The sequence below is a fragment of the Fundulus heteroclitus genome, chromosome 21 (genome assembly GCF_011125445.2).
Source record: "Fundulus heteroclitus isolate FHET01 chromosome 21, MU-UCD_Fhet_4.1, whole genome shotgun sequence".
NCBI lineage: Eukaryota > Metazoa > Chordata > Actinopteri > Cyprinodontiformes > Fundulidae > Fundulus > Fundulus heteroclitus.
In genome coordinates this window covers 19,936,747-19,949,639 of record NC_046381.1, presented here as the reverse complement: position 1 = coordinate 19,949,639, position 12,893 = coordinate 19,936,747, and the positions used below count along the sequence as shown (strand labels likewise).

General features: G+C 41.9%; 1 protein-coding gene across 7 annotated transcripts in view; it reads left to right on the top strand.

Moving 5' to 3' along the window:
• relch (RAB11 binding and LisH domain, coiled-coil and HEAT repeat containing) overlaps window positions 1-6,876 on the top strand; it is a 45,975-nt gene extending 39,099 nt beyond the window's left edge. For 3 of the 7 annotated variants that reach the window (XM_036124794.1, XM_036124799.1, XM_036124793.1), the window contains 3 exons: window positions 2,797-2,885; window positions 3,454-3,524; window positions 5,594-6,876. In XM_036124794.1, coding sequence (XP_035980687.1) covers window positions 2,797-2,885; window positions 3,454-3,524; window positions 5,594-5,714 — 281 coding nt within the window. In that variant the 3' untranslated portion in view covers window positions 5,715-6,876. The remainder of the gene's footprint in view (window positions 1-2,796; window positions 2,886-3,453; window positions 3,525-5,593) is intronic. The other 4 variants (XM_036124798.1, XM_036124797.1, XM_036124796.1 and 1 more) reach the window with 2 other exon arrangements.
• Window positions 6,877-12,893: the final 6,017 nt, after the last annotated feature.

Sequence of the window (12,893 nt, the reverse complement as noted above, 5' to 3'; positions counted from 1 at the left end):
CAGTAAGAGAAAGGAAAAGCAAAGCTGCCTCCATTCTGGGGATACAAGTAATTACAGGGTTTCTCAGGCAAAGGAGAGGACTGGGAGCGGGAGAAAGTGTGGAAAGAAAATAGGCCCGAACATCGGCTTCGGTCCTCAGGAACGGTTCTCTGGATGGGATCCTCGTTTGTGTTGCATCTGCTTTACCTCTTTTATCCCGCTCGTCTGTGATTCTTTCCCCCTCTCCCAGCCACGCCTTTCCTCCACCGGCCGTGCCGCGCCCAGGTCCAGCGCACACAGACGGGGCCCAGCTGGCCTGAGGTTCATTCCTGTGGGTTTTTGTTGGGCTGTCATTTCGGAGCTGTCGTGTCCAGGAGGTGTAGCCCTAACCTCAGAGGGTATACCTCCCGCTGTACTTTTTTTTTTTTTCTTCTTCTTGTAATCAGTGTGACAAGCTCTGAAGCTGTACATTCCCATGTCTAAAAATACAGATTTGTTCACCGGTCGTCCCACGTAGGCCCTCAAACTTTGACATGTGGCAGAACACAGGCAGTTGCGGATAAAATAGCAGAGTGCTGAGAATCTTACCTTTTTATTCTTCAGTTTGTTTGAAATAAAAAGACTTGTGCCTTTCTTTAACAGTAAAATGTACAGAACATTACATTTTCTCAGTTAATCTAAGTATAATTATTTCATATAGCTGTATTCAATCTATTCATATTCAAAATGTGTCTTGAATTAAATTGTATTACTCCCATGTTTAACAAGGAAAAAAATTAAAACTAAATCAAAAATTTCTTTGTAGTTAGGCTTTAAATAAATATATCAGCATTGTTGGTTCTGACCAAATAACTTTTGAGTTGCTTTAGAACAAGAAAACTTTATTGTACTGATATTAATGATACATTTAAGTTTTCCATAGTTTTTTTGGCTTAAAGAGGCCATAACAACATATTTAATTTTTCTGAGGTTTTGTGGTTATAATATGATGTGTTGTGCACATCATATTATCAGCCTCCCTGTATCGGCTCAAACAGAAAAAAGGGAAGGTGAAAGGCCTGAGGGTGGTCTGAAACGCATGAAGTTTGGTCTAAAATGCATGTAGTTTGGTCTGAAACGTATGAAGTTTGGTCTAAAATGCATGTAGTTTGGTCTGAAACGTATGAAGTTTGGTCTAAAATGCATGTAGTTTGGTCTAAATTGTGTGTAGTTTGGTCTAAAATGCATGTAGTTTGGTCTGAAACTCGTGTAGTTTGGTCTGAAACGTATGAAGTTTGGTCTAAAATGCATGTAGTTTGGTCTAAATTGTGTGTAGTTTGGTCTAAAATGCATGTAGTTTGGTCTGAAACGTATGAAGTTTGGTCTAAAATGCATGTAGTTTGGTCTAAATTGTGTGTAGTTTGGTCTAAAATGCATGTAGTTTGGTCTGAAACTTGTGTAGTTTGGTCTGAAACGTATGAAGTTTGGTCTAAAATGCATGTAGTTTGGTCTGAAACGTATGAAGTTTGGTCTAAATTGCGTGCAGTTTGGTCTAAATTGCGTGTAGTTTGGTCTGAAATGCATGTAGTTTGGTCTAAAATACATGTAGTTTGGTCTGAAACGCATGTAGTTTGGTCTAAAATACATGTAGTTTGGTCTGAAACGCATGTAGTTTGGTCTAAAATGCCTAAAGTTTTCACTTACTCGCAAAGGACGAGAGAATCACAATTTCCATATGTAGGAATATCAACTATATGAAATGGTTTATACGGTGATGTCATGGCACCTTTAAAGAGCTAACATCTTTGCCTTACGCCCAAGACTCTGTTTTGTTTATTTTCTTTACAGATTTTTTCCTTTTAATGTGTCACAAATTACTGCACGTAAACGTTAACATTCAATCACTGAGGATTTATCTCCAAATGTCTCTCCTCTGCCTTTACTGACCCTCCTTAATTTGTTGAATTTGAATTTGTTTTGTCTTTTAAAGTATGGAGTTTTAAAATGAGAGTCATATAAGAAGCCCATTTGCTGGAAGCCATCTACATATTTGCCTTTAAGGATGGTATTAATCACTGACTGATCTTTCCTCCGAGCAGGATCCGGGGAGTTTCGATCAAACACTTTGATGCATGTTGAGTCAAATTGCGCTTCTCATGCTCTGGGAGTTTTTCACGCACAAAATCATGTAAGGAATTCCCTCAGTCTGGCAACTCCTCCATTCTGGTATTTGTCTGATTGCTTCTTTGTAAGATTCTCCCATCAGTGAGGACAATCTCTGGATCTCATTCATAAGGATCACTGGCTTTATCCTCCTCATTTTGCAGCCAGATCTAGGCACCATGTCTGAGTTTTTGAATAGATTTAAAAATTCCACTTTATAATGAAAAATGTTTTCTTTTGCTGTTTAAAACATTTACCTAGCGACAGTCCTGTGTTCCTTAGCTGAAGATCATCTTTTAACCTGCATCCCTACCATCCAGTATAATCACTGCTGAGACATTTTTAATACTTGATAAGCGGACACCGATTAATTGGAAAACATCTCCAGTGGTGAGGAGGGGCTCTGCCCTGGAGTTTAGATGGGAATCCATGTAACAAAGGGTCTGAATCATGTCAGCGCTGCAGCACAGTTTTTCATTGTGCAGCTTCGTCTGTAAACTGTTAATTGAAACCACATCAAGATTGGTTATGAAACAACAAAATCTGGAAACCTTTAAAAGCCCTGAAAATCGTTTGTACAGTAATATCTTTGCGGCGCTCGAGGTGAACTTTGCACCATCGCTTCTTCTTCTTTCTTTTTTTTTTTTTCATTCCAATCCTTAACATGTCGTCCAGTCATTTCTGAGGAGGTTATGGTCAACCACTTCCTGCCAGGCCTCAGGTGTCTGCACGCCGACATGGAGCAACTGTCTCCGGAGCACGAGGTCAGCAGACACGCATGCACGCTCCTACGTGCAGGGGATTTCTTACTCTTCTCACGCACCGACTCTTAACACCTCCGATTCTCACAGACACACACACACAACTATCTGCATGCTCACAAACTGCTGCACCAGACCGCCTCCTTTTCTTTATTCATTATTCCCAGGATATCTCTCAAAACTAAAGCAGACCGTCTGGCCCTTTACATCTTTCACAGAAACACTCATAGACACACACCTAAAGTATTTATTTTTGTCGCAAGTCTCACGCTATCTCCTTCATGTGAGCATTTTCCCGAGGTGACTAATCATCAGTTGAGCCGTCGCTCTGCACACATCCACTCTGTCTGTATGATCCTGGCACCGGCTTCTAATTATATTTTCAAGGCATTAAATAGATGCAGCCTCTTTTTCTTTTGCCAAGTTTAGTGCACAATGCAGCATCTCTGACCATCCTGGTGATATGCATCACATGTATGGTGTTTAGTCTTTGTGTAGTCAGGTCCTTTCTATACATTTTAGTGACATTTTTTTGTGGCTTCTCTGTTCAAATTGTTTCTCGTTCTAACAGGTGATTCTAGGTTCTATGATCAAGGAGTGTGAAATAAAGGTGGAAAACAGAGGAATTAGTGACGCACAAGGGTGAGTCTCTTCATTACAGTATGAACAATTTTGGGGGGAAAACTTTTAATTTTACACAATATTTGAAAATGCCCTATAGAAAATGATTCATAGCCTTGTGCTGGTGAAGATTCTCAGTCATCCAGGTCATGGTCATTCCAAAAAAAGTAAAAAACAAAACTGGACTTGTTTGTTGAAGACATTTCGCTTCCTCTCCAGGAAGCTTTCTCAATTCAAAAAGTCTGGAGTAATGTGGAGTACCAAGCTTTATACTACTGCCAACAAAGGCCTTGTAATGGCTTAGATAACATGCAAATTCAACAGAAACAGGTCCACCCCTTAGTAATGAGCGGTCGTTAAAGCCATTAAACCAGCCGATTGGACCGAAACAGAGAAAAGAGAGAAAAACCAACCTTGAACAGAGGCGGAGACCTTAGGTTCCAACTCTCAAAAATTTACAACACATCTATCGGAATAATTCCAGCCAATCATCACCTCAATTCTCATCCTTATACGAGTGATCAAACATCGCTCCTTTAAGCCAAGCCAACAACAACCCTAACGACTCCTCGTTACAGAGGAGTGGACCAGTTTCGGTTCAATCTGCTGGCTTAATGCCTTTAACGACCGCTCATTACTAAGGGGTGGACCTGTTTCGGTTGGATTTGCATCTAAGCCATTACAAGGCCTTTGTTTGGGCAGTAGTATAAAGTTACTCCACATTACTCCAGACTTTTTGAATTGAGAAAGCTTCCTGGACAGGAAGCGAAACGTCTTCAACTACGGAAAACAAGTCCAGTTGCTTTGTTTTTTACTTTTTTTGGAATTCATAGCCTTCTCAATAATCTGGAAAGATCTATCAGAATCCAGGGTTACGGCCCAGTACGCTGTCAAAATTGCGCATACGGTCTAATTGACAGCTCAATGGCTCCCTTTACGCAGGCTTACCCCCCCACTGACCCACTCACATCTGTCGCTGCTGACGTTGAATGCTGAACTGTTGCCACGTGCTAAGCTAACAGCACTGACATGGATGTTTGAGAGCAACACAAGAAGATTAATAAAGCTCTTGAACCTGCGTCACTGAAGTTGTAGACGCTTTCATTGGTGGTGTATAATTATCTGGCATTGCAGTTTAAGCGATTCTTTTGTTTTATCATGCCTACTCTATCTCAGGCTTGCACGAAAAGTTTCAGGAACATGTAAATGCTGTTCCTTTGATCAGTTTTCTCCTTATAGGGCGAACAAAGTTAAGGCCATATCGGTGGAACGATCCTTTCTGTAAGGATATCAACACACAGGAGGAGAAGAAAATTCAGTTTTGCAGATTTCTTAACTTCTTAAAAATATTGATCAGGTTGTTGATGCATCCTCCTCTGAGGAGGGTGGAGTTGAGCTTTGGGCTTAAAAGGAGAAGTGTGTGTGAATAAAACTGCGTCAGATGTGGGTCTTTATTTGATCAGTTTGGAGTTTGTTCCTCCTAAAAAAAAATAGTAATAATCTAAAGCGTTTCTCTGTACCTGATACCGACACAACCCTCAATTCCCCAGGAAAATATCAAGAGATTTGTTAAATAAATAAAAAGTCTTCAGACCAGGACTTTACATATTATTCCACACAAAAATAGGGTCGTTTCACTGGAAAGCTGAAACCTTGCGAAACTCATCCTTTTCTTTTCTAAATAATTTTCTTTTGAACCAAACGCCGTTTGGTAACGCTGACCACTAACCAGAGAAGACTCAACATCCTAAAGTCATTGGCTCTTGTTTAGAGTTGCCGTTGAGATGTGATGTTTGTTCTTCTGTTGAGCAATAGAGCGGCTTTGCCAAGGTGCTGTTAACTTCTCCGCTGGTACAGCCAGCGTCCTAACTAACCCAAAAGAGGAACTTCAGGAGCCGTTAGACAGTAAAGATCAGGAGCGTTTGAATTGCCAAACGGCATTTCCTATTTTAAAAAGAGTGTCGTAAAGGCTAAAACAGCAGGAGTGTTAATGGCTGTTTTATATATTTAGATTCTAGCTTCTGATTTAAAGATGCTATATATGCAAATTCAAACTGCCTTGCCTTCTTTTACTGTTCCTTCTGTAATAGATCTATTTCTATCGCATCCAGTTTGGTGGGTGAAGATGCCAAGACCAAGTTTCTGAGCAAGATGGGTCAGCTGACCACATCTGGAGCCATGCTGGCCAACGTCTTCCAGAGGAAGAAGTAACTGACCGACGAGGCGTCGCGATAAACTGACGAGCTCCCCCTGTCGTCTGCGGGAACATTTCATTTTAGTGACAAAAGCTCCGGTTCAGCCCAAAGTGGGAATGCAGTTCGGTTGTTAAATCGAATGAACGATGAGGCGCGAAAATTACTGCTGCAGAGAGAAGTACCATGATGTTCGGAGGGGAGTCTGTTTTTCAGAGAAAGCCTGTGAAGTTTTTCCCTTTTTTTTGTTTTCTTCAACTTTGTTTCTCCCTCGTACTTTATCGCCACATAAGCAATGTCAACAAAAATGGGATCTGGCTTAATTTTTTTCCAGTGTTAATGTTTTTATTTCAGACAAAGAGGCAGCGGGGGAGGAAAAAAAAACAAACACTATCGATATGCACGCAAAGTGATGACAAGGAACTTGTAACTTGACATTTCTGAACCTGTAACCGTCCCAGAATTGGGTTTAATTTAAGACTTTTTGAAGTCATCCACTCCAGGAATCATAGCTTATCCCGCAGGTTTTCAAGAAGAACCTTAAAGGGCGCCATTTTGGGTTAAAAGTTTTTTGTTTTTTTAAATAAAAAAGCGGTGTGTAAACTTGAATTATTTGGGAATTCCAGCAAAGGTTTGAACTACAAGGCTGAGTGAAACGACTTGTACAGTGTGTCTGTACTTCCTAGAAGTGTCGCCTACTTGAAACTATAAACATTTTGTCTTGCCTTTATTTGTTTAAGGTCTGTATTTTCTTATTTCTTATTTATGTCTTAATGAAGGAAAAACAAACTTTATTCCGACTTCCAAAGAAATTTGCACTTCACTTTACTTTTTTTTTTTTTTTTTTTTTGTTCTTTATACTGCATTTTGTTGCTGTTTTTAATGCAGATTCTTATACATAATGAAGATCACTACTTACATGTTCCCTCATTCACTCTGACAATGTAATGTCAAAGCAAACACTGGTCTTAATTATACCTTCTCTGGCCGTTGCATCTTGTCTGTGTTGCCGTGTTTCTGATTGTATTATTATTTTTTTTTGGGGGGTTTTAACGTCCGTTTCGGAGATGCTCGACGAGAAACAGCAAACATCTGTATCATACACTGACCCGAGGAGGACGGTACTCTATGTAAATTTGAAATTTGTGTCATGATGTAATAAATGATGGATTGGTTGTGTACTTTGAGGTAACTCCGGAGCCTTCGCTGACTGTGTGCACGGCTCGGAGCCGTTTCTCTTGCGATTGTGGAAGAGCGGTTTGCAATCTCCCTGCGGCTCAAGGCTCACGGGGTCTGCAGGTGCTAACAGCTGTAAAACAAAGCCGCTTCAAGGGGGGGGGGGTGGAGAAATCTAACACGCCTACTGTTTCTCACATCCAGCTTTTTGATGTCTATTGTCTGCGTAGTGCAACAAGCCAAAGTCCATTTTATGGGGCATTCCCAACATCTTACCCAACACACACACCCCACCCGCATCCTCTCTTCACAGAACATCGTTATGTCGTCCCGTAAAGTGGAGTCTTCTACAAAAGCTTCAGTACCCTCCATACTGACACCTGGTCCCTGTCTGTCATATTGATTTGTGTTTTTAAATAAATCAAAAAAAAGAGGGGTCCCTTCTTATCTTTAGTGGTAGGCCAGCGCGAGTCGGCTGCCTCTTTGAAAAAGAGCGGGATTTGCATATTCGGGCTAATATTCTACTAGCATCACTGATAAGGGACCAGGTGGGCAAATACTATGATATGCGCTCAGGATTATGAGGGAAGCGGCTCACGTGGGCGTGTCGAGTTCCGTGCGTCGTTGGCAATGAGGTTGAATAGTTGGCTTTTTTTTTTTTTCTGAATCAAAACATCTATATGTAAAGTTGCAACAAATAGTGCATACACCCCCACTGTCAGTTCCTAGATTTTACATATCCTGACCAAATCAAAACAGACCGGTGTTGAGGAGGACGTAAAATGCAGGTAAACATTCCCCGGTGGTGCCAGCCTACATAGGATAGAAACTAAATGCGGAAAAAACTTGATGTTGATCTAATAGCTTAGGAAATCCACCTTTTAGTAGCAATAAACCTTGAAGAAATGCCTTATGTCTGACCTTATCAGCTCCTTACGTCGTAGAGGAATTTTTCCACTGACTTCTTCATAGTACTGATTCATTTAATTTAGGTTTGACACTTCTGCACACTGCTCTCAAAGGGCTTTTCTCATCGCCAGACGTCATCTGTACAGGTACTAGTCATGCATCCGTTGGCTCCACCAGCGCTCAGCGGCGGTGTTTTTATGGGGCGAGGCATTTTTTTCTGGGAATTTCTTCCCTTTTCACAGTAAAACTCTCAGTAATTAAACATCTGTCTGCAACAAATAGTTGAATTGTTACTTCACAGAACGTCACTTCACTAGAACCTGTTAAACCCAGCCACAGTATTCCTCTTTGGCAGATGTCTAAACTCTGAGTCGCCTCTTATTCATTTATTCTTTTAACCTTTCCGTTGCAGGTTTGTTGGTGGGTTTCTGTTCGTGGTGCTGTTGGGAGCATTTGACTTTAGAATCAATTGATCTGCAGACAGGTTGCTGTGGTCAAGACCCAAACCATCAACCCTCCACCCCCATGTTTGGCAACAGGTGGGAAGGCCCTGTGTTGTGATCAGAACAGAAAGATTGTCCCACAGTGGGGAGACTCAGGTGTGCGCCAGCAGCAAAGAGCAGATTTCAACATAAGAAGAAAAAAAAAAAAATGATTTCCTGATTACTTTGTGTGTTTTGATCTTGGACAAACTATGCTCTGTGTGCATTTTGGGCACTGCCAGCGTCCAGCTCTTGCTCACTTCAGGGAGGAGGATGACTCATGAGTCCCATCCATCCTGAAACAGAAGAAGCGTTGCAGAGGCAGTAGGAAAACCACCGGAGCACAGTGGCTATGTCTGAAAATTATTCCACTCTGGTCTGCGTGGCAAAACCGCACTAATGCGCAACGCTTCCTTCGAAATCCGTGCGGCAAAGGCAGGGATGTTTCAATCCAAATGAAAATCGGCGTCTCTTACGTTAATCAGAACCACACGGTGGGTCTATAAAACGTGTTTGTATTTTTTTGTTTGTGTAAGCCATCTAAAGTAGCCCGAACCATTTGAACTTACATAAACTGTTGACTTGTCATGCTTGCAACACAATCCTCGTGCTTACAGCTTTCGGTCAGCGCTAAAGTCGGGAGATTTTAACCCGCTTCTTTGCCAAACACCTCCTGCTTTTTACGGCGAAACAATTTCTGCAGCTGTGATTGAAGTAGAGCCAACTGCTGCTTCTCTGTGGCAGCGTTTCATGTTTAAAGTCAGAGACTGATCTAATGAAAATGTTTGCATTGCATTAAAATTCATCCCGAGGTTGTTGTTTTTTTATTGTTAAGAGTTAAATTCCTAATTGCCACTGCTCAAGCTCCAGAAGACTCGCCGCAAAACAGCTTCTTTCAGCAAGTCTTTACTGGAACACAGGCCATTAACTTTACTGGCAGCGTTTCACTCCTTCTTACCCTCTGAGCTCCAAAAGAATTGGGAAACTTTGCTTGAATCTGCACGAGTGGATTTTGGTTCTGATCAAAATGAAACAATCCTTAATGTATTTGTCACTTTTCGTGGTTCTGTTTTGTTTAGCGCTAGATCACAACTTTCAGCACCACCGAGGAAAAACAGATTTTGCATATTTGACCAAGTCGTCCAAGAATGTACAGTTTGAGTTTGGATTTGCATAACTGTCGACTTGAAAAGATCAGATTCCCCACTTTCTCCGACCTTTCCCTCTCCTCGCATGCCAAGGTGGGCTGAGCCATGCAAATTCACAGGGAAATAAAAGCCGTGTTGTTTTTCTTTCCTGGGAATAGTGAACAGCTGCAGTGTTTCCTGGAGGCAATCATTAAACTGCATAGAAGAAATATAAATAACTAATGTTTGTAGACTGTAGAGGTTATGAAAACTGTTAACTGGACCCACACTCCAGGAAATGGAGCCATCCCACTCAGGTTCCGTGATGAAAAGCATAAATAGGAAAGAATAATCTGACCACATGTTTTGCCTCCTCTGGTATCTCCATCTCCACTAACCTTTGGTCACAGGAACTGTCATGTGACCAACTGCTCGCGTACGAAGCTCAACGCATCATTTCTGAGTTTGCTTCAACGCTTTGTGGTTTTCTGAGCTTTTACATTTTGCATAATTTGGCAGGCCTGTTGGCGGCGGTGTCCGCAGCACACCTTTGCATGTGGACACCTGTGTTGTAACCTGAAAGGTCAAGCTATGTCCCAAAGACCATTCATGCTCTCCTAAAGATGAAGCTGGTTCTTAAAGCTTCTGTTTTACCATTAACCACGTTTTTGCATTTAAACCAGATACAAAGCAGCAAAGATGGCTTTGTGGAGTGAGGTAATAAAACGCAAAAATAACGTGAGTTTTATTCCTCTAAACTCTTGTGGTTTCATAGTGAGTTAAAAATACAACAATAAGCATACGAAGGAAACTATCAGTTTTAGATTCTGTCAGTCTTTGAGATTTATGCACTAAAGGAATACCCATGGATGGATTTTTACCATCCGTTAAAACAGTTAAAAGGTTAAATTCTCCCAATTTCAAAAGGCCAGAAACTAACAGAAGTGAAAAATGCCTATAATCTAACGATAATCATCTTTAATGTCATTGCAACTTACATTCCTCTTAAATGTGTCCAAATTTAACCCATCCCTCAGGGAGCAGTGGGCTGCCACTGTGCGGCGCCCGCAAAGCATTCTGGGTGTACGGGTCTTGATCAGGGACCCTCGTGGCAGTTTAAACCAAGTACTTGCAGGCAGCCTTCTCAGAGTGCAAGCACACTGCACTAACCACTGGTCCACCACTCCCCCAGGCTACTATTGCAATTTATAAATTTAAAACAATAAAGAGTTATTCAATAAAATAAAATGTGCACAGATAAAATAAAAAAAGAATGTCCCACCATCCAGACAGATGCTGTCCCTCCTCCAGGTTGACTGGATGGTTTGATGCCTCCTAAAGGAAAAATAAAAAATGCAACAGTCAATGAATTGCCATGGATATGTGAATATGCACTGTAAAGGTTTTTACAAAAGCTTCCCTCACCCAACAGCAAATTCTGCATCACTTTGAAAAGCCTTTTACAGATTTTATGGAAACAGAAATGCTAAAGAAGTTTCATAGATGATACAAATCTTTAAATCGCAAACTAATCAAAGGTTTAGATTTATTCAAATACTATTCCCTAAAAATCGGAACGACGCGGCCTTGATGGGTGGATACTACAGATCCATTTTTTTCTTTTTTATCTCGGTCAGCGAGTGAGAGGTAGACATACAGGACGAACCGCCAGGCGTGCACACACGTACACCTACAGACAATTCAAAGTAGCAAATGACCCTATAGCGTCATGGATGTATTTTGGATTGACGCGGAACAAATACAGGCGAGCAGGGGGGGAAACAAGGGTCTGGCTGGGATCAGGGGTGCTGCCAGGAATTATGGGTCCCATGACAAAAAATCTAAATCATCCCAAAAGTTCATGTAAATATGAAATAAAGGGAACACATAAACAACACAATGTAACTCCAAGTCAATCTCACTTCTGTGACATCAAACTGTCCACTTAAGCAACACTGATTGACGATCAGCTTCACCTGCTGTTGTGCAGATGGAATAGACTTGAGGCAATTAGCAGGACCCCGCCAATAAAAAAGAAAGGTTCTGCAGGTGATGACCACAGACCACTTCTCAGTTCCTCTGCTTTCTGGCTGATGTTTTGGTCACTTTTGAACGCTGACGGTGCTTTTCCTCTAGTGGTAGCATGAGACGGAGTCTACAACCCACACAAGTGGCTCAGGTAGTACAGCTCATCCAGGATGGCACATCAGTGCGAGTTGTGGGAAGAAGGTTTGCTGTGTCTGTCAGCGTAGTATCCAGAGCATGGATGTGCTACCAGGAGACAGGCCAGTACATCAGGAGATGTTGGAGGAGGCCGTAGGAGGTCAACTACCCTGCAGCAGGATCGCTACCTCCGACTTTGTGCAAGGAGGAACAGGAGAGGCACTGCTATAGCCCTGCAAAATGACCTCCAGCAGGTCACAGATGTGCATGTATCAGCTCAAATGATCAGAAACAGACTCCATGAGGGTGGTATGAGGGTCCGATGTCCACAGGTGGGGGTTCTGCTTACGGCCCAAACGCTGTGCAGGACGTGTGGCATTTACCAGAGAACACCAAGATTGGCAAATTCACCACTGACACCTGAGGTCTTCACAGGTAAAAGCAGGTTTACACTGAGCACATGTGACAGACGTGACAGAGTCTGGAGACGCCGTGGAAAACGTTCTGCTGCCTGCATCATCCTCCAGTATGACAAGTTTGGCAGTGGTTCAGTAATGGTGTGGGGTGGCATTTCATCAGTCCAGGTCTGGTAGGAGATCCCTCAGACCATCCATCACCTCATCAGGAGCATGCCCAGGCATTGTAGGGAGATCATACACACTACTGAGTCTCATTTTGACTTGTTTTAAGGACATTACATCAAAGTTGGATCCGCCTGTAGCGTGTTTTTCCAGTTTAAGTTTGAGTGTTGCTCCAAATCCAGACCTCCCATGGGTTAATAAATTTGATTTCCTTTGATCATTTCTGTGTGATTTTGTTGTCGGCACATTCAACTTGGGAGTGAACAAAGTATTTAATAATATTTAATTAATTGATCAAGGATGTGTTATTTTAGTGTGCCTTTTGTTTTATTGAGCAATGTGTAAACTTTCTTTTGGGGGATCCCTGTTAGTCAGTGGCTCTTGGAATTGTTCTCCCCCCCCCCCCCCCCACCCCTCCTCCCCAACCATGCAACGCCTATGGCTGGGATTCCAAAGCAGGACCATATTGCTGTGACACAACAATGCTGGGAATTGCACCGCTGTGCAGCCCTGGGTGGACTATGTGGAAAAATAACAATTACAATCACAAAAAAAAAGAAGAAAAGGAAAAAGCAGATAATAAGCCTAATAAGATAAAACCTCTAAAACTTCACTCTTAACTTGGCCACCCGTGTCTACATGTCCTTGCGCCGCCTCTGGCTTTTTATTTTAATCTTTTATTTTAATCTAAACTTCTATAAACGAAGAAAAGCGCATCAATGAAATAGTGGCACGCCGTATGGAGACGGGAGTATCTCCT